The sequence below is a fragment of the Trachinotus anak genome, unplaced genomic scaffold (genome assembly GCF_046630095.1).
Source record: "Trachinotus anak isolate AG129_WGS33_773 ecotype Australia unplaced genomic scaffold, CSIRO_AGI_Tana_v1 ptg000028l, whole genome shotgun sequence".
NCBI classification, from domain to species: Eukaryota; Metazoa; Chordata; class Actinopteri; order Carangiformes; family Carangidae; genus Trachinotus; species Trachinotus anak.
Genome location: NW_027273879.1, coordinates 4,475,280 through 4,495,749, shown reverse-complemented (window position 1 = coordinate 4,495,749; position 20,470 = coordinate 4,475,280). Strand labels below are relative to the sequence as shown.

Genomic DNA, 20,470 nt, shown 5'->3' with positions numbered 1-20,470 from the left:
CGTGCGTGCGTGAAAGTGCAGACCCTTTGAAAAGCCTCCATAAATGTTTCCGGGGGCACACTTGAAGCGTGACAATCCGAGTGCAGGGCCTTGGAGGTAAATGTGTATAATTGATGAGCAGTAAATTAAGTGTGAACTTTGTTGTTTTTCACTGTGCTCCTCATCTGAACGACGTATCCTAATAACCAAAAGCAATGTTATTTTTTGATATCACGGTCACTAGCTGGAATAGATGTAACGATCTGTTGGTGCAGTGCATTGATCGAGGTTATTTCAGCTTTGAATGTTTGTGTGTGTGATTGTTTGTCTTATGGTTCATCTTTCTTTGCATGTCAGAGAGAGAGGGAGAAAGGGGCATCTCTTAAGCCTGAGAGCAGATCTGTCCATGTGGCTTTAAACACTTTGGTGCATGTAATCTTGGACTTGTTTGTCTTTTTGTAATAGGGTTAGTGACTTTGCATGTCCCATGTGGGCAGCTTTAGTTTCAGCTCAGCTTCATACCTGCTGTTTGCTGTGAGGCTCCCACACTGATTTAGAATCGCGTCATGATTGTGTTGATTCACGTGTCCCAGGTGGAGTTTTTGTGTGTGTTCCTGTGAGGAAGACTGTGTTGGAGTGTAGTCTCACATCTCTGTGAGTGCCACCAGACACACAGTTGACTCCACTATTGACCCCGTCTGCCCTCTGGGACCAGCCTGGCCCTGTTCATATACATACACTGTATGGCACGCCAGACTGCGTGTTGTGTGTTTGCCAAAGTGTGTTTGTACTGTGTGTGTGTGTGTGTGTGTGTGTGTGTGTGTGTGTGTGTGTGTGATTATTGCGTGATGTACATTCAGCATTCACAGCAGGAGGTCACCCTCCTGGTTGACCCTTTCTGTGCCAAATGAACCTAAATATTTTTTTTTTTTTTTTGTCTCATTAGGACCCATAGAGTTTGAGGAGTGCAATACAGCTATTGCAACTGAAGGTGAGTGCTGTTACACAATAAAAATATACAAGAGAAGTTTTACAAAATGACATTTCACTTGAATAAAGCCTTAAATGTGTGAACCATCACATTTTAGAAAACAGATTTAATGTCGTTTTTTAAAAATAATTAATTTTAAATGTTTTTCTCTTTGTTTTTGTATTAAGGTGCTAAACCCAGGAAGCGAAAACCTTTTGGCATCCCAGGTCGAAGGAAAGACAAGGACACAGACTCCACGTGAGTGAAGACTTTTTCATCTTCAGTCCACCAACACAGTTTCACGCAGATTCTTTTCTATTCCTCCTGTAAAAAAAAAAAAATTTAAAAATAAGAAAAATTTCTCATCATTATGTGACCATTTTCTCTTCCAGGGAGTCGACAGAAGTTGAAGCTGCTGTGAGTATAACAAACAGCTGATGAATGTATTGATCCTGTTGATACCTTTGTATATATATTAATTCAGCTCTGTATGTTATTTTGATTTCAAACAGCAGGAGGTAGAAAAGATCCTTGTTCTTTTCCTTCTGCTTTGTATTTTACTCCGTGAACATGTGACTCTCTCTCTCTCTCTCTCTCTCTCTCTCTCTCTCTCTCTCTCTCTCTCTCTCTCTCTCTCTCTCTCTCTCTCTCTCTCTCTCGTTTGTTTAGTAGATTTGCTCATTCGTTCATTCCTCTCTCTGTGTTTGTGCTTGTAGAACACTGCCAATGGCGCTCCCCCCGGATACTATGGAGCCATAGACATCCAGAATGCTGTAAGCAAGCTAATACACATAGAAACACACACATGCACAAACAAGCAGTAACATTCATACTCACACCTTTTTTTTTTCTTTTGTAAATCACATTCAATTAATATATTTGATAAACAAGAATTAAGCTATTTTTAAAAATCTTTATCAACACTGGATTTCGGTATTTATGTATTGTCTATGGTAAAATATAAGAGTATTTAATGTGAAAATCCAAGTTCTAAGATGTTGTTGCACATGATGATAAGTTTGTCACCCAATTATAATGTGTGGATAAAATGTAGAATGGGATACTGGAATGAACTGATTCAGATGTTTCCACTGTGTACTATTTTCATTTATTATATAATTATAGATACTGTATATACAGATGGGACTGTTGTTATTATTAGTGTGGAAACAGAATACCATAAATTACATGTACTGATTAAATTACAGGCTCTATACTGATTGACAATTAGTCTGATTTTCATTTATTTATTTTTTTTAAAAACTAAGTTTAAAGTAAGTTATAAAGTTTGACTTTGATTTTGTTCAAATTTAGCATGAGACAGAAGATTAATATACAAAGAGACAAACATGGTTGAGACCATTAAACAGCTGATTGTTGATTGACTAATATTTGATTGAAAATGTCAATTTGAATTTGAATGCAATTTAAAAAGAAATATATAAAAAGAAAAATATTGAAGCACAGTGTTGATAAATACATTTTCATTTCGAATACAATCATTTCTCTGTTTTAAAATTTGATTCTAAAGGATACACATAGATTAACATTTATTTAAACTTTGATTTTAAATTGAACTTTTTCTGCCTGTTTTTGTAGAACGTGCCCCGGGTCGACGCTGAGGGCTTCTGTATCAGACCAGAAGTAAATGAAAACGATATCCTTTCCATTTGTCCTGACGCTGCTCTCACTCTCGGGCTCAGTCCAGCTTGGACGACATCAAGGATTTTATTGCCATTAGTTTTTCTGTTCACACCCGTCTACAGTCTGAGGCCAAGACTAAACAAAACCGGACTTGTAGATGATATCTCTCTCTCTCTCTCTCTTTCTTTCTCTTTCTTTTTCTGCTCTCGTCATTGTCTCCTTAACGTTTTTTTTTTTGCTCACATGCCAAAGAGAATTCCTTCTATTCGTCCAGCGACTCCGAGGATGAGGACGAACCCAGGAAGTTCCACGTAGAAATCAAACCCGTTCAGCCAAACAACGGCACGCACCAGAACCGAGCCACCATTGACGAGCTCAAAGCCTCCATTGGAAACATCATCCTGTCGCCCTCGACCTCGGTACGGCTTTGTGACGCACTGAAAACGTACCAAATACTACAACTTCCAAACACAAACCTGTTGCTGTCCTGCTCTGCTGCAACACAAGTCTGCTCTGCCTGTCCAACACTAGAGGGCAACAGGAGAATATCTAAGAGATGACGGGAACGGCATTTAACCAACTGTGCTATCCCTCCTGTAGATGTTTGCCATTAGTCACTCTTTCTTATTTTATTTACATTGGAAGGTCATATGTGTTATGTCTAATTTATTTCAGATGCCAGATTGGCTTCTGATTCAGTCAGGTTCCTGTTTGCACACAGTTCATGTCATGTTTTTACTTCCAATTCAGCTTCATGGTGAACAACCTTGGGATCACTTTTTTTTTTTTTTTTTTAAAGAAAAAATATCAAGAACTCAGAAACAATAATTTTTGAGCTGAGTATCTGATGTTGTTGGCCTTTACTGCAGAGTCATACACAGCTCTGCGAGCAGGCAGTGACAGGGAATGTTTTGCACCAGTGGTCGGCAGCTTACACACACACACACACACACACACACACACACAGACACAGCCCAGTCTGATCCGTGACCTCAGTCATGGAGCCCTCCATTCAGCTGCTTGTCCCTCACCATCACTCAATCTCTGAATCACTCTCCACCGCTCTATGAAAATAGCCGCTGCCATTAAAATTTAAAACCACTACTGCTTGTGTGCAAACATGCACCGTGTGTGTGCACTGAGCTGTTGTTGTTGTTAATGGTGTTGTGGAGCGGCTGAGAGGGCACGCTCACTGTCGCGAATGGGGTCTAGTGGGTTTCACCCGCCACACTCCCCAGCTGCGCATTTCAACAAATGTCACGGCATCTTCTTCCCGGCTTTGGCTCTCTCTCCCTCAGCCTCTCCCTTCCCGTGCTTTCACAACTCTTCCTCCTCACTGTTTGCGTTGTACCTCACTCTCTCTCTCTCTTTTTTTTTTTTTTCCTCGTTTCTTTGTTTGCTTTCACTCTTTGGGTTTTATTGGAGCCCACTTGTTTGAGACAGAACTCTGTTGTGGTTATTTATGAATACTTTATGGGGTTAGTTGCCTAGATTTTTACAAATGTTTTCTTTTTTTTCCACCCTTGGAATTAATGATAAAGATAAGTTACAAGTTTATAGAGGATGTGTTTTTTTTCCTATTCAATGTAACAAGAATCAGGAGGAAAAGATGTTCTCTTTTAAACCTCTGACTCTGTTCACTGCAGTTTGGGTTTGGTTGCTGTTGAGACTCAAACCCACAAATACTTTCTCATCCTAAAAAAAAAAAAACACTGATTTAAATACTAGAATAGTCTTTACATTTACCATCCTCTCTATCTGTTCAAATGTTTTTTTTTTGTTTTTTTTTACCATTCTACTGCTTCATATTCACAGAAAAGTAAGTTAAAGCATACATCCAAGGTGATGACGAACGTTGCATCATCTGGTGTGAATTACTGAGGGATTTTTTTTTCTTTTTTTTTTTCTCCATGCTCATTTTTCTGTCTTTTTCATTTCTTCTCCTGTTTGGTTCCCCCTCCACGGTGTTCCCTTTATTGAAATAGCAATGGAAGTCGTGTGTGTGTGTGTGGCCAGCAAGAGCCGTAATTGAACCCATTTGCCGCTTAGCGCCTGTGGGACTAAACCCTGGCCTCACAGCTCTACGGTGGTTAAACGCTTTTGCTATGTTCCTTAAACCCATTTTGTTTCTTTTTCTCCCCTCCTCCCTCGACAGCCCCCCTAACCGTGTACGAATAAGTTCTTTATTGAAATGGATGCTCTGAGTTTCCATTGAGTTGGTGGCCCTCAAGAGCTCATCTTGCATATCTTGTGTTACGCAGCGTGACATGGCAGATTTATGTCCCAGAAAAAAAAAAAAAAAAAAGAAAAAAAACTCTGTGAAGGAAGTTGGTGAAGTGTTGGGGGCACGTGCTCTGTTGTCCCTGACTGATCGTTGTATGGGCTTAGATGCACGGTTTTGCGCTGCTGAATTTTTCACCCTACATTTAACGTCTGGTATGTGTAAGTCGAGAGTAGTCCTGTGATTTACTGTCTTTAACTCTGAAGTGGAAAATTCCCTCTGCCACTGGGAATAATTAATAATATAGTTTACAACCCTTAAAGCTTTTTTTTTTTTTTTTAACCCTATTTTCATCATGTTTCATATGTTGGAAATCTTAAATATTGTTACATGAACACTTGTAAAGGCTTAAAGTTTCAACTTGTTGGACATATAAAAAGGATTGTGCTTCCAAAAGCTGCACATAATGACTCTTAGAATACTTGGTTTTGCTCTTTAAAAAGCGTGTCGGTCAGTTTTATGTGTCCTGTGTAGGGAATGATCATTTCTGTCTTACTTGTCTTTTTGGTCTCGTTTGGGATTTTTTTTTTTTTTTTTGGCGAGCACAGATGAAATTTGTGGTGGGTTGCATGCGTCTTTGATTAATTAATGTCTGTTTTTGTTTTCAGGGACAGATGCGGAGGAACCAGTCCAGTGAGTATTTTCTCTGTCTGACCTCTCTGTATCTGTGTGTTGCTGGATGACTGAGAAAGGGGAGGGGAGGGGAGGGGAGCGGAGGAGGGGGGGGGTCGACTGTACAACTTCTCAGCCACGTTTTTCTTGGCCCGGGATGTTTGTAAAGAGGTTGTCTTTAAAAAGGAAAATCCAGAAACGTCGCCAAAACCAACATATCCCAGGAAAAAGTAAATAACTGTTCTTTTCTGTCAGTGTGAGCTTGAGGGATATTTCCCTCCTGTGCTACGAATACGATTAATTGCTTAATTAGCTGTTTGTATTTTGACTTGTCAGAAATTATCTTTTCCCCTCTGTAAACTGACACAGTTCAGTTTGTGTTTACTGTGTTGACAGTCATCTATCATGCTCTCTTAATGCACATGTGGAAAAAAAAGCATAAAAGCCTTCACCTTGAGTCTTTTTTTTTTTTTTTTTATGATCTAAAAGCTGTTGTTTTCCTCCTTTTCAAAAAATGCTGAATGACAGTTGTATTCACTATATTCTGCTGCTGAAACGCTGATACAGTTTAGATCCAGTCACACAAGGTAACGCCATTGATAGATGTATACTCTACATACGCTTAGGGATCACAGGAGTATCCACATTAAGCTCTAAGGCTAAGGGTCCTGGTGAGTATGTTTTCGCTACAGTAGTTACCCTTCAACCCTGCCCCACCCTGCTCTGATCTCTGTCCCCTCATAGGAGCCTTTCACACAGCTGCTGCAGCCAGCTGACACCAGCTAACACCACTGACACTGTGTTCTCTCACTGCAAACATCTTATTTTGAAGGACATACTTACAAGTATGGTTGCAAATTTGGGTCGTCTCGGTTGCATCCTCTTACCTCTGGTGCTTAAGTTCTGCTTCCGTGAATCTCCGCAATTTACTGTAACACTTTAGACAGGGGCACAAAAATAACAAAGCAATGCCTGATTTTATTTTTTAGCTGCTAAATCACTCCTTCCCCTGTTGTAAAGTGTTGCCACCACTTTAAAAACACAGTAGCTGGTCGAGTTAACCCCTTTTGCAGTAAGGTTTTACTTAATGAGGCAGAAATGAGAAATATATTGGATATAAACCTAAATCTTACTGCAAATACATTGCTATGATTTTCCATGGCAGATGGTGGTTCTCACTTGTTCAGTCAAAACCTCAGTTTATATTTCTGGTTTAAGGTGTGATGTACATTTGGCAAATGTCTTTGAATACTAGACGGTGAAAACCTCTCGTGTTGGGTTTTTATTTTATTTTTTACTTGCTGTGAAAGTGAATTTGCTGTCATCGCCCTGTGCAGGTCTGTGGGGCTCAGTTTTTGTTTGTTTTTCTCTCTCTGCAGGTGATGAACTGGCAAAACCCAGAGTGCCAACAACTTATGAGTGAGTATTAGAGTAAAACATCAAAACTTTCTTTGTAATTCGTGTCTGTTCAATGCTCAAAGTTTCCATAAGAGCTACTTTTTTTAATGTTTACTGCATCTTTGCACTTTAAATAGTCTGTGTGAAGCAAATTGTGCTGCTATTTGCTTAAAAGTGTAAGAAAACTTGACTCAACTCGCTCTCTCCTCCATCAGACTTAACAACGACCTTCTGTCTCTGGACCCGTTCAGCCCGACTCTCACAGCAGGCTCCTCCTCCTCTGTGTCCTCATCTACAGGTAACATCACTACAATTTCAGATTTCATTCGGGTCAAAAATAATTCCAGTTGGATCTTATTTCATGCTACACTCAGCACAAGTAGTTTTCCACACAACAACAACAGACTGCAGTAAAGCTGGTTACCTTGCTGAGGAGTCTGAGTTGTGTCGCCTGTCACCTGCATAAATGAAAGATGATCTTCTGATGAAAAATGCCCTCAGAAAAAAAATGCTTTTTTTTTAATGTCTGCAATGAATGTAGCAAATACACTTCTTCAAACTTTAGCCAGTTGAACATTTTTAATGTGAAGCAGAAGCAGCAGGAAGTGTTGGGTTTGCATTGGCAGTAAGTGAAAACAGCTCTGATGTGGTGTAAAAAGAGTGAGCAGTGAACAGTGAAGCTGTTGCCAATGAGATAAAACTGCCTTGATGCATCCATCGTTTTCTGTGAATCCTCTGTGCATAGGTAGGCCATCTGAAAGAGTGGTGGACTTCACCACAACCAATGAAAACTACTGTACTCTTCAGAGGGGTACTTATGGAGTGTAAATACACAGAGAGGGAAAACATGCAGACAACTGGAGGTTGATTTTAATTAAAGTCTGAAGGACTGATACTTTACCTTCAGCTTCACTCAGCTGATCCTGTCATTTTCACTCTTTCACTTCTTCAATCTCACCATCTCTCTATACACTACATAGTCTTCCTCCCACTGTCTTTCTTTTTCCAAGCTACTCAGTTGGAAGCCTCTCCTCTCAGGGCAGTCCCAGACGGAGGAACTGACCCCTGAAGTCAACAGAATATTGGACTTTAGGGAATTAAAATTGCAGTTTTTTCTTTTTAATTCCCCCACTTTGCTGTCTGTAGCTCAGCTTTTGTTTCTTAAACAAGTGTCTACAGTCGTACTTCTCTAAGAGACATTTGACTTTAGAGGTTGTTTTACTTTATTTTTGAGGTTTCTGTTGCACAGAAAGTGTGATTCTCATGGCTTTACAGGCATGACACCAGTGTTTAAACAGAGTGACATTAGCAGTGACCCATTGCCTAGGCTAAGCGTAATCCACAGTTAATTGGCACCTAGTTGAGGTCAGAGGTTTGGCTATAAAGCCCACTGGCACGTATGTTGTCAAACAGTGTCTTGTTACTGTCAAAGGTCACGACTTAAAAGTCAAAAGAGCATCAAAAAGTGCCCTGATTAAGATACGGTGATGGGAATTAAGTCCCTGCGTCCAGCCTGTTAAATCTCTCTGTGTACAGTGAGGCAGTGTTAGCAGCTCCAAATACACACATGACACATGAAACAAGACCAGTCTGTGAGGTATTAGAAAGATTAGAGTCTCACTAAATGAGGCAAAGATTGAAAAAAATGGATGTTTTCATTTATTGTGTCACATATTGTATTTATTTATTTTGCTTTCATCTTGTGTATTTTCTTTTTTTTTTACTCAGCTTTTTGTTTTATTACAATGCCACTGTCTGCATTTAAATTACACAGTGTTTTCTTGGTTTGATGTATTTATTTTAACTTCTCTTGTTAGACCTTGCCTCTGTTTTCCTTTCAATCCCTCCATCTCCATCTTTTCTGATGAATGACTCAGACGTCTTTCTGCCAGAGGCATCAGGTAAAATGTGTGTGCTGCTTTCATCAGAAATGAGAAAGAACTTGAAGCTTTCATCAGCTACTGTATTTATATTGAAATTTTGTTTCTCTGTAAATCTTGGAAAATTACTTACAAAATTACTTTAAATGCATGTAAACATACTTAATTTTTCAGGACATGTCCTTCTGCACATCTAAAATCAGGGTTTGTTTGTTGATGGAAAGTCAAACTCAATACAGTTACAAACAGTGACACAGAGGTGGGTCATATTTGGTTGAATGCCAGTCAGCAGATTTTGTCAGCTATAAAATCAGCAATGCATAAAACTAAGAGAAAACTAAAAGAGATCCAAACAGGACAGATCGTCTGACTACAAACTGCTGCTCATGGTTTAAAACAAAGCTGCAGAATGGATTAAGAATTATTTGATCTGTCAATGAGAACAGCCTGAAAACAAACATCAAACACGGGTGAACGGCATCAGCAAAGAGGAGCAGGAGCCACAGGCTGAAACGAACCAAAAGCAACATGTTAAACATATACAATATACTGTATAGAATAGCTGAAATAGGTATTTATTTATGTAGGCTATTTATTTACTTGCATGAACCAACACCACATCCCACAGCATTTATAGGCCATGCTGGTTTTCAATGCTCTTCCCTAGATGAGCCTTTAAAATACTGACAGCTCAACAAGAGAGTTACTTTAGAACAGCAATGCAACAGTGATACAATAAGGTTATCATGAAATTCAGTGACAAGGAGTAGATCATTCATGACTGCAGTCAGTGTCACCAGGTCTCTGAGCCCCTCAGGAGCCTTGAGAATAATAAATTAAATGAGTTTAATAGCAGCAAATTTCATGAAATGATCAAACCTAACATATTTAATTCCTGTCTAAAATTTTAATTGCACAGTTATGTGTTATCATTAGAGGCCTGTATGTCCAAATGCTGCTGACAAGAAAATGTTAATTAATAGCTTAAATGTGAAAAGATAATGGAGTTGATGGAAGGCATGAAACCTTTAGGACTCACTCTGTACCAGTGTTTTCATTCGTGGATTAGTTACTGAGTAAGATGTTATTTTACAGTGTTCATCATTTTAGCTCTTGCACTAACGTAGAAATGGCGTCTTTAGAAGACATCAGGCTGAATCATCATAGATATAAAGAGCCTCGTTCACCTCACAACTACAGGGTTGAGAGTAAAAGCAGGAACACTTTTCATACACATCAGTTCTGAACATTACCCAGTGATCTAAAACTCAACAATGCGCTGGTTCCCCCATCTGGTTCCAAACACTGTGACTGCTCATGTTATTTTCAGTGTTAGTCTACAGACAGATTTATTTAGAGATATTTCGGTCCACAGCTGATAATAATTAATCCAGTCACAGCACTGAAACTGTTGGCAGCCATTATTGAAACAATAAATACTAACTTATATTTTAATATGTTCTAAATAAAATAACAATAGTTTCAGTCTAGTTAAGTTATTAACATATTCACTTGTTCATTTTTAATTGGCTTTCTTTACCAATAAAATCTTACTAATGTGTTTAGAGACAGTTTCAGATGATAAGTTGCTGCTAACACAGGATGCTTTTCTGATTCCGCTGGAACTAAATGTCTCAAGGGTTACTCTCTATACTGTTTTGCATTTGTCATGTTTATCGCCTCTGTTCACACCACCTCCTTCAGCTGAGACGGTGCCACAACGGGAGCGCACCCCTCCCTTGGCAGAGAGCCAACAATCCAAAGATGTCTCCTCTTTCTCTTCGTCTACATCCTCCCCCTGGGATTCGCCAGAAAACGCTTTCCAAGCACTCAAACCTGTACCAGCGCGGGCCCAGAGCGCCCCCATCACCCTGCCAACTGAGCCAGTTGACCCCATCAAAAGCCCGGTCACTGCCAGCCCTCCAAAGAGCGTCGACGTCTTCTCCTCCGTGTCCTGGTCCCAGAGCCAGTGGATCGCTTTCAGTGATAATTTTGCTCCACCTCGGCGTCAGGGCTCAGGGCTCTGTGTGAAGGAGCTCCAGAGGCCCCAGTCTGGCTCCGGCAGGTCAAGTCGCTTCCTCTCTGATGACTCTGCTGACTCCTACTGCAAAGCACCAGGCAGCAGGGAGGACGGCAGCTCCTACTTCCCTGATGTCTTTGCTGGAATTACAGATAGGGCTCCATCAAGCAAAGCGTTCAATGGTAACATGATTACTGACGTCAGAGATGTGTTTTCTGCCTGAAGTTTGGAGTTTGATTTGTTTATTTTGAGTTATTTTGACTGTATCTTCTCATTTCTGTGCATTTGTTTCATATTTGAAGGTGGTAATTGCATATTTTTGTGTGTTTTCTGTTGTTTTCACATTAATTTATTTTACAGACTTATGTTTATCTAACTCACTGCCTGGTTTGCAACATGTTTGTCATTGAGTTTCTTTTTGTGAAATTTATTTTGGAATGTGTTTTTCTTTGTTCTTTCCTCTGAAGATTTTCAATTTTTCATGTTTTGCTTTTGTGGTTTTCATGTCAGAAATATTGATGCATGATGGCTTCGCAGTTGCTTGAGTGAAGCCCAGTTGAGTATGTACATGTTTGCTTGTACTGATTCCAGTTCCTGCTGTTTAACTGTCGCTAACCAGTAAAACTTACATGTGTTTGCCCGTGTAGTGCCAGTACCAAACCGACCAACGACCCCGCTGACAGCTGGAGCCCTGGTGCCCCCACCACGACCATCTTCCAGGCCCAAACTCCCCACTGGAAAACTCACAGGAATCAATGAGATTGTGAGTAACTGCAAAATCCGTACATATGCAGCACAACATTTGCTGTTAAAGTATTGATATCCATAAGAAGATATATTTGTGATTTTTAGTACCAAAAACCATCTCATGTAGTTTTATATCTCTTTTGGGCTTCTTCCTGGAACAACAGGTCAGTCAGCCAATCAGAAGAGAGGCTCAGAGCCTCTCCTCTGATTGGCTGACTGTTTTCTGAGCAATCAAATAAAAATACAGCAGATTTAAGGTAAATACTCAGAGAAACCAACCCGCAAGGTCGGACGTTGGGTTGGGCTTGGGGCAAGGCTGAGGGTGGTGACTTTTTTGTTGTGACATCACAAAGTTATAGAAGTCCGGACAGCTCGTTTTTAGACACCGTTGTTAAATACAGGCAGTGTGTATATTGTCTGTGGATTGCACACTTTGATGCTTTCACGGTGTTAATATATAACCTAGACCTGCTTTATAATAAAGAAAAAACATGTACATCTCACTGTCTGCAATATGGGACCTTTAAAATTACATCTTGACATTGTAATATCAGCCTATTTGATCGAATCCCCTCACTCAGGTGCGGCCGTTCAGCCCCCCCAAAACATCCAACGCCAGTCCTCCTCCTACTGCACCACTGGCCCGGGCAGAGAGCTCCTCCTCCTTGTCCTCAAACGCCTCACTCAGCGCCGGAAACACCCCCACCGTTGGTAAGCTTCCTCAGCCTCCTCTGTGTACAGAGAATCCCTTTGTTCTTGGACTATTTATTCTCCTTTTCTTCAGCTTCTCACCAATGTGCCACATGTCGTCTCTGCACCACAATGTGCTGTTTTCTCCTCTTTTTTTCCCACTTCCCTCACTCCTCTCTCCTTTCTTGCTTCACTCCTCTCCTTACAGGAGCTGAGCACACCTTTGCTCACCCCCTCTCCTCCCCAGAGCCAGAGCTGCTCTCCCTCTCTCCTTTCTTTCTACTAAGCCAAAGTGAGTCTGCCTTTCCAAACCCTCGTCTCCCTGGTGCTTACAGTCATCATCTCTACTCTGCAAACATTTCACTGATGCTAAGAAAGTCATTATTAGGGCCTGTTAGCTCTTTGGTTCATCTCTGTGCAGTCGTATCAGCCTTGTCAGCTTAGAGCTCACCTGCCACCATCACACATTTAGGAAACCGGCTTACAACTGTGCTCAGCATCATCTCTCCTCACATTTGTGCTCTCTGGGTTTGTTTATCTCCTCCTTTCCTCTTTATGCCTTTAATTTGGCGTAAAGAAGATGATGTGTTCATAGCGAAGCTGCCTACCTTTGAGAAGCGGTGTGAAACACCAGCAGGTATGGTTGAAGTTCATAAAAGAGGATTCTCCTCTGTATTTAACTAAAACTAACACCAGTGAGTTGAATGAGCTCGATAGACGACTGGATCTTTTTGCTTTGCAGTGATTTAATTTCTCTGTCTCGTGTGCTCTTCATTGTCACCTCATCAGCCTGTTTCTCACATTTTTCTTCCTCTCAAAAGCATCAACTCCTAACATTATGAAGAGTATATTTGTTAAAATACTGCAGTAATGAATGATATGACTGCTACGTCTTTTGTTAACTTAAGTTTTAATGCTGTCTGAGGTCATCCTGACTGTCTAATAGAACTTAATTATGACTAAAGCAGCTGTAGCATGAAATTGCTCTAAAACCATATCTTATTTCTGTTTATTTGAAAAGTAACAGAATGTCCTGATCTGCAACGTATGAATGACTGACCTCATGAAATGTAATAATACCAATATTCTTAATTGTATAATGCATCTTTGCATGATCAAACCTGCCTAATTCTGACGTGCGCTTTGGAGCCCAGTGTTATGAGAGTCTGATCTGCAGCTGAGTCAACAGACCTGAATCCCTGTGCCTCTCTCATTCTCAGGGACGTCTCGCGGTCCCAGCCCTGTGACCCTGGCATCCCAAGATGCTTTGCCCATTGCCGTGGCCTTCACAGAGTCGGTTAATGCTTACTTCAAAGGAGCTGATCCCACTAAGTGAGTCTCACATGACCTCCTGCTGCTCAAAGGCCCCGACGTGGAGCTGCACGCATACACATTTTTGTTCATATTTGAACCTAAACAATAACACATATGACGCTATAAGTTATACATTACACAGTGTTGTACTTCATGGTCCCAGGCCAATGTACACTAGGCTAGGCCTGTGCATTTTGCAGTGTGTATCTCCCCCTCGCTTTGCATGTGTGGAATGTTTTGCGTTAGTCTGACACCATTCTTTCAAAGTGGATAACCTACATGGAGCAGATTATAGTCTGGGGCAGAGAAAACATACAGCCTTTTATTAGTTAACTGCTGTTAAATTGCCGCTGTGCAAAAAAAAAAAGCTTATTTTTGCAGGGATTAGCAAATGGAACATTTCATAAGCAATGCAGCAGAGACACGGTGCGAGGTTGAGACCCGCTGTGGGCCGTTAACCACCACAGCCTCGACTGCACCCCGAATGAAGGAAGACACTTCTTGTTTAGAAACTGGATCAATATCAGACCGTAGAAGCAAACAGATATATATTAAGACTTACAGAGGTAGAGATTTGTTAAAACCTAGGAACTAAAGCCAGTGTGTTAGATTGAGGCCTGGGTTAGAAGTTTATATAAGGAGCAGATTAGTGGGTTAATTAGTGGATCCATAATAAGACTGTTGTACTCGGTTATAGTGATGAAAAGAAAAGCAGAGAAGAAGAAAATTAACAGTAATTTCGATAATAGATTCATTGTTTAAGTCATTTCTCAAGGAAAAAATACCAAACATTCTCTGGTTTCAGTTTCTCAGATGTGAGGATTTCATGCTTTTCTCTACTTTATATGACTGCTAATCAAATAATCTTTGAGTTTTTGGGCTCAGACAGAACAAACAATTCAATTTTATAACCTAATAGAATATTTGCTAAAAAATTGGCAGGTGGCTCATGATGAAAAGGATCAGTAGTTGGAGCCCGTCTCACAGACATAATCTGTATTCATGTGGCTGCGCTTCACAGGTGCATCGTGAAGATCACAGGGGACATGACTCTGTCGTTCCCCATGGGCATCATCAAGGTGTTCACCAGCAACCCCTCCCCGGCCGTCCTCTCCTTCAAACTGAAGAACATCAGCAGCTTGGAGCAGATCCTACCCAACCAGCAGCTTTTGTACAGGTGAGTTGTCCGGGAAACAGGATCACACAGCAGCTCAAACTCAAACAGGCGTGTCCGCATTGGAAGTGAAGACCTTCACAGAGCTGATAACTTGTGGTTGAGTCAAAGAGGGATTTGGAACTAATGATACGAGCGAGGATGGAGGAAATGTAGTCTGCGTCAGTGAGAGGAAATTCAATTAGTAATCTGACATAAACCCGTCATTAAGTTGTCAGGGAAGTATTTTCCACCAGACGTTAACAGCCAGGTTCTCAACAGCCCATGTCTCTTCTGAAATACTTCGCCCCAAAATAGCAAAGAACAGCAAACTTCATATAACAGATGCTTCATTTAACACACTGTGTTGTATCTCTCACCTCTTCTGTCTCAGTCAGAGGTGTTATTGAAGTGAATATTTTACCTCACATGCAGAGAAACTTTCTGGTCCTGTTTTAAAACTGCGACTCTTTCAAGCAAGTGTTATGTGACAAATTAATATCCTTTGACAAAAATTAAAGGAAGATGGCATCTGTTTCTGTTTTTTTAAATGTTTCTCGCTCTGGTTCCCCTCAGTTGTCCCAAGACCACATGGCTGGACTAATTGAATCAAATGGAATTCATGATTTAGTAGCTGGTTGGATATAACAGGGTCATTTTTTCCAAGCTATTGGAGCTTTACACACAAAGCCAAGAAGTGCAATGAATAATTGAGCCTCTGATTATTCCTTGTATGTGTGTGTGTGTGCGTTTCTAACTGTTTGTTTTTTATCTAGTGATCCTTCCCAGAGTGATTCCAATACCAAGGACTTCTGGTTCAACATGCAAGCACTGACGTCCTACCTCAGAAAAGCCTCAGATCAGAATCCTTCAGCTTCCTACTATAATGTGGACATCCTTAAATACCAGGTCAGAACATCATCCAGATAAAACAACTGTAGTTAAAGATTTCTCTCAAGTGCTTCACACTCCAAACAAGTCAGGGGAGAGAGAAGGGCAGAGACACAGGCAGAACAGAAAGTATTTTCAATGTGAAATGTGCTACTTTTGACAGCCGTGCTCCAAGTCAAGGAGAGAAGATATCGCCATATTTTCATAGTGTCAGGAGTGTATTTGATACATTAGTTTGTGTTTTCTTGAATTGAGTTTACCCCTCTAACAACCTGCTACGGTGGTGGTGTGGTCAGCACTTTCGCCTCACAGCAAGAAGGTTCTGGGTTCGAACCGCGAGCCTGGGGCCTTTCTGTGTGGAGTTTGCATGTTCTCCCCATATCTGCGTGGGTTGCCTCCGGGTAACTCCAGCTTCCACCCACAGTCCAAACGTTCTCCAATTGGAGATAAAAAAAAAATTTCGGTGGAAATCCAATGCACTAACGATCACTCTAACTGACATCGTGACTCATATTGCAATTGCAATAGCTACCAAAATAAACCCCTTTGTGATTTTTGTTTGCATATCGTTCAGCCCTGATGTACAGTATGTACTGTAGGCCCAGTCCTGAAATCATGCAGCCTCACACATGTTGAAATGCCTTTGGAAATCTTCAAAACAAACGTAAAACGCTTCTTTTATAGCTTCAAACCGGTTTGTTTGCATTTTTACAGCAGGTTATTCAGCTTTAATGTTGTAGTGCAGAAGAAATTACTATGAAAGCTTAAAGTAGAAAGCTGTCTAAGTTGTCTGTGATGCTATATTATATGTGTTTGCATGTTTTTTGCACACGTCATTAGCTGAGCAGGGCCGGTTATTACTGGCTAATGCCACTGGGAGTGAGACGAGAAAAAAAGAGCAGTGATTGTGCATTATTGACTCAGTATTTACTGGATGTATGAAACGATTTGAGGTATTCATAACTGTTTTCAATGTTTTTCATTCATGGAGGATTTCAATGTGTGGAAAAATGCTGCAGCCCTAGAGCAGGTAGGGGTTAAATATCTTGTCAGGGATCCTTCAGCTGGTTTGGCCACACTGTCATCAAGCATCAAGCTTTGGCCCTTCCACAAACCACTAATGGTCGTCCTAAGGCCTAACTTCACTTTTTACTTTTCTCTTGATAAATAAATATTGAGTTTTATTCTACAGGAGGTTGATCAAGAAATGAAATATATGTTAAAAGAAGTCCATAAATTGGCAGAGTCTGGTCAACAGACAGCTTTTTTTGCTGATGGGAGAATAATTTGTGTTTGTCCTGGTTTCTGTTTATGTGAGACAACAGCTGGTTTTCAAACAGCTTTCCAGGACGCTTTGCAGAAACGCCAGATTTCTGTTTTCAGCACAGAAAACCAACTTAAACTGAGTCAGACTGCTGTATTACATGTCAGGCAGGGTTACACAGTCTCACTGTGGGGGAGGGGTATTAAGAAAATCACTTTAATTGCTCAAATTGCTGCTCATATTTAAATTTGGACTGTTTCGCTGCATTGCTGCGTTCAGGTGCTGTCCGACGGGATCCATTCCACTCCTCTAAACCTGGCGGTGTACTGGAAGTGCACGCCGAGCACAACAGACCTGAGGGTGGACTACCGCTACAACCCGGACTCCATGGCCTCTCCTGGGGCGCTCACCAACGTCCAGATCTTGGTGCCCGTTGATGGAGGCGTCACCAACATGCAGTCTCTGCCCAACTCCATATGGTGAGATGTGGTGCTTGTGTGTGTGAAGCCCTTAAGAACATCTCTGTCCGAGTTAAAACGGAAGCAGCTGAAGGTGTTATTTCTTTCTCTTGCTTTAGGAATTCAGAGCAGAATAAGTGTTTGTGGAAGCTGAGTGACATCTCAGAAAAGTCTGAAAATGAAGGTAAGGAGTCTTTTTTTCTTTTGTTTGCTAAGAGAGAAAGTTTGTTCAACATCCTAGATGGTGGATGTGAAGGAAGAGAGCTGGATCAATTGCTGAAATCTGAGTGTATTTGTTTGTGTTTGACCCCCCAGGTGCTGGTTCTCTGAGGGCCAAATTTGAGCTGTCAAACGGCCCCTCAAACCCCTCTACTCTGGCGGTGCAGTTTATGAATGAGGGGAGCACCCTGTCCGGAGTGGACATGGAGCTACAGGGGGCTGGGTATAGACTCTCTCTCAGCAAGAAGAGATTTGCCACAGGTTTGTAGTCGGCTTCACCTTCCACACGCACCAGATTCTGGTTTATTTAATCCATCAAGAACTCACATTGCATCCCTTGTGTTCTCCTCTGTAGGACGTTATATGGCAGATTTCTGAGGTGACCCACCACTCTGGTTCTCAAGAAAAAAAAATCTCGCCTGACAGAAAACCTGGAAACTTTGGAAGGTCTCTTGAACCTCTGGATCCATCAGCTGTGCTTTTGCCCGGGAGGCGAGAATCTCACTACAATAAAACAGCACTGAGTAATGAACACTGTTAAAAAAAAAAATAAAAGAAAACTAAGATGAGCTTTCAGGAACTGTGTAGATATGAAGTCTAATAATGATTTCTGATCAATTCACTTTTGTATAGTCAGAAACAATTTATGGATTAGATATAAATCTATATTGTATTTGAAATCATAAAAAAAAAGAAAAAAGTGCACTAACAATCTTTCAGATGCTCTTTTTCCTCTTATATTCATTTCTCAAGAGCCTATAACGAATATGAAACAAAAACATTTCTGTGTGGAAGAGAAGACAAGGTCCCCGCCTCCCTCTCTCTCCCTCTGAACTGTAAATAATAACACTGAATCTTCTTCTTGACCAGCTCTGACTCAGCTCTCGGATCAGTTTTGTTTGCTGATTTTTTTCTTCCTCCTTTCACAATTTGTCCTTTTTTTTTTTTTTGATCATGTGCAATGAAGCCATGAAGGTAGACTCTGTCTTAATCAGTGTGAATCTTCTCTCACACTCTTGTGGCACAAGCTTGATCTTTACAACAACATTGAAATGCTCTCAAACAGATGATGCAAAAAAAAAAAAAAAAAAAAAAAAAATCTGACCTCAGTGCCTCATCTTATACTGTGGATCAATAGACAACAAAAGTACATCGATGTTTTACCCAGATTTGGGTTTCCAGATTTAAGCTACATGTCTCTGTGGTAAAATGCATGGAGTGTTTTTTTTTTTTAACAATCACCCCTAATGGGGTCTGTGATCAGTGTGGTCTTTTTAAAATTGAACTTTTGCCTCCACTGTAAATTCCCCTTTCAGTCATGGCATTTTAAGCCCTTAAAAAATTCTCAGAAATCTTGACTGTAAAACATTGTGTCAAATGTTAGATGCTTTAAAAAGGAAAAAAAAAATCAAGGGACGTTACCCAGAACTCGTAGCCTTTTTTTTTTTTAAATCATACTTTTTTTGCCCTACTAATGGAGAAATGTGCCTGAATCTTTTCTCTACTTTTTTGTATACTACAGCACAGTCAATGAGAATAGCACCAACAATGTGCCAGTTGTCTTTTTTTACTCCTTTATTTGGATTTTGAAGGGAAAAACTCTCCTCTTTCTACAAGCCAACTGTCTTCCATAAATGAATCAGTCATGTTTGCCTTCTGTGATTGAGTTTGATCATTGAACTCTGCTTTTTTTATTGTCTTTTTCTATTCAATACTCATGACCTCTCATACACTCACTGTGCAGTAGATGATGTTAGTGAACAGTAGCACAATACGGCCAAATTAATGATTGAAATGCCTCATCGCAACTACTCTACACTGAGTAATCCAGTGTTGGTGACTGTGGTTAGACATTGTGACCAAGTATTGCCATTGCCCTGTGATAGATTACTGACCAGTCCTGCCTTTCACCCAGTGCATGCTGGGATACGCTTCAGCCTCTTACAACTATAAACAGCACAAGCAGGTATAGAGAATGGATGGTTTCACTCTCGGTGCTTCATTCTTGTCTTTCACTAACGGAGGGCTGCTGCTGCCGACGTTGTTGTACGTCTAGATGGAGTGTTTTATGTTGTGCGATGTTTTCATTGACCTCATCCTTGCGATGACCCTTGCATTGGTTGATGTGTTGGTATGTGACGATGTCTGAAGATGCAATGCGATTGCGTGGAAGCTGTGACTGAAAATGGCAGGCGTTTCATACACTGTGCATCGTGCGGCCAGCTGACCTCTCAAATAAGATTTTTAGGAAACAAATTTTAATATCAGGCTTATGTTTTATCCTCAGTGCTATAAAACAGGGCTCACTGTAGTTTTTAACCGGTTTACATGTGATTTAAACTCATATCTATTTGATTAATTTAATGTCTCACTTGGAAACTGTTGGAAATCCATGATTCATTTGATTTCAGTCATCATATCTGGCCAGGGTAATTATACGTAATCAGCAAATTTTTAATGTTTTTAATGTTTTGTATGATTCTTCTAATACCTGGTTTAAGACTCAAGCCTTTAATAATAATTTAGAGCCAGACACTTATCTGTCTGTTGAACTTAAATTTTGCATTTGGACGCTGAACTTTAATCAGCTCAATGCTGGAAGGTAGTTGAAATGAATAAGTTTACATAAAACCCGAAAATTGTAGCACCAGACATTTGTACAGCAAGAAATCAACATGTTAATCTGTGCTTTCTCTTCATTAATTATATCAATGGTTTTTGTAAGAAAAACCAAATGTATTAAAAAAAAAAAAAAAGGAAAAAAAAGACTACATGGATTCTGTAATTATATTCAGTATTAGCAAGCTGGCTCTTGCTGTCCCCACAAAACTTTCGAAATAAATTTTCAAGGCTTTTTTGGTCACTTTCACCTTCTTTCGTTATATGTTCTATTAAACAGAGTTTAAAAAGAGCAAAATTGTGTAAATGATTCTCATAAATTGTACATTTT

At 40.3% G+C, this 20,470-nt stretch overlaps 1 protein-coding gene across 9 annotated transcripts in view; it reads left to right on the top strand.

Annotated features, from left to right (window-relative positions):
• The window catches only part of fcho2 (FCH and mu domain containing endocytic adaptor 2), a 41,297-nt gene extending 23,115 nt beyond the window's left edge, over window positions 1-18,182 (top strand). Inside the window, exons 9-31 of one of the 9 annotated variants that reach the window (XM_071465576.1) lie at window positions 926-970; window positions 1,138-1,207; window positions 1,342-1,366; window positions 1,666-1,722; window positions 2,549-2,608; window positions 2,839-3,012; window positions 5,483-5,507; window positions 6,113-6,157; window positions 6,866-6,905; window positions 7,100-7,182; window positions 8,702-8,785; window positions 10,469-10,966; window positions 11,432-11,547; window positions 12,113-12,242; window positions 12,430-12,513; window positions 12,799-12,858; window positions 13,442-13,553; window positions 14,557-14,712; window positions 15,465-15,597; window positions 17,123-17,322; window positions 17,421-17,485; window positions 17,617-17,781; window positions 17,876-18,182. In XM_071465576.1, the coding sequence (XP_071321677.1) occupies window positions 926-970; window positions 1,138-1,207; window positions 1,342-1,366; window positions 1,666-1,722; window positions 2,549-2,608; window positions 2,839-3,012; window positions 5,483-5,507; window positions 6,113-6,157; window positions 6,866-6,905; window positions 7,100-7,182; window positions 8,702-8,785; window positions 10,469-10,966; window positions 11,432-11,547; window positions 12,113-12,242; window positions 12,430-12,513; window positions 12,799-12,858; window positions 13,442-13,553; window positions 14,557-14,712; window positions 15,465-15,597; window positions 17,123-17,322; window positions 17,421-17,485; window positions 17,617-17,781; window positions 17,876-17,898 (2,450 nt within the window). In that variant the 3' untranslated portion in view covers window positions 17,899-18,182. Of the gene's footprint in view, window positions 1-925; window positions 971-1,137; window positions 1,208-1,341; window positions 1,367-1,665; window positions 1,723-2,548; window positions 2,609-2,836; window positions 3,013-5,482; window positions 5,508-6,112; window positions 6,158-6,865; window positions 6,906-7,099; window positions 7,183-8,701; window positions 8,786-10,468; window positions 10,967-11,431; window positions 11,548-12,112; window positions 12,243-12,429; window positions 12,514-12,798; window positions 12,859-13,441; window positions 13,554-14,556; window positions 14,713-15,464; window positions 15,598-17,122; window positions 17,323-17,420; window positions 17,486-17,616; window positions 17,782-17,875 lie in introns of all 9 variants that reach the window. The other 8 variants (XM_071465580.1, XM_071465579.1, XM_071465577.1 and 5 more) reach the window with 8 other exon arrangements.
• Window positions 18,183-20,470: the final 2,288 nt, after the last annotated feature.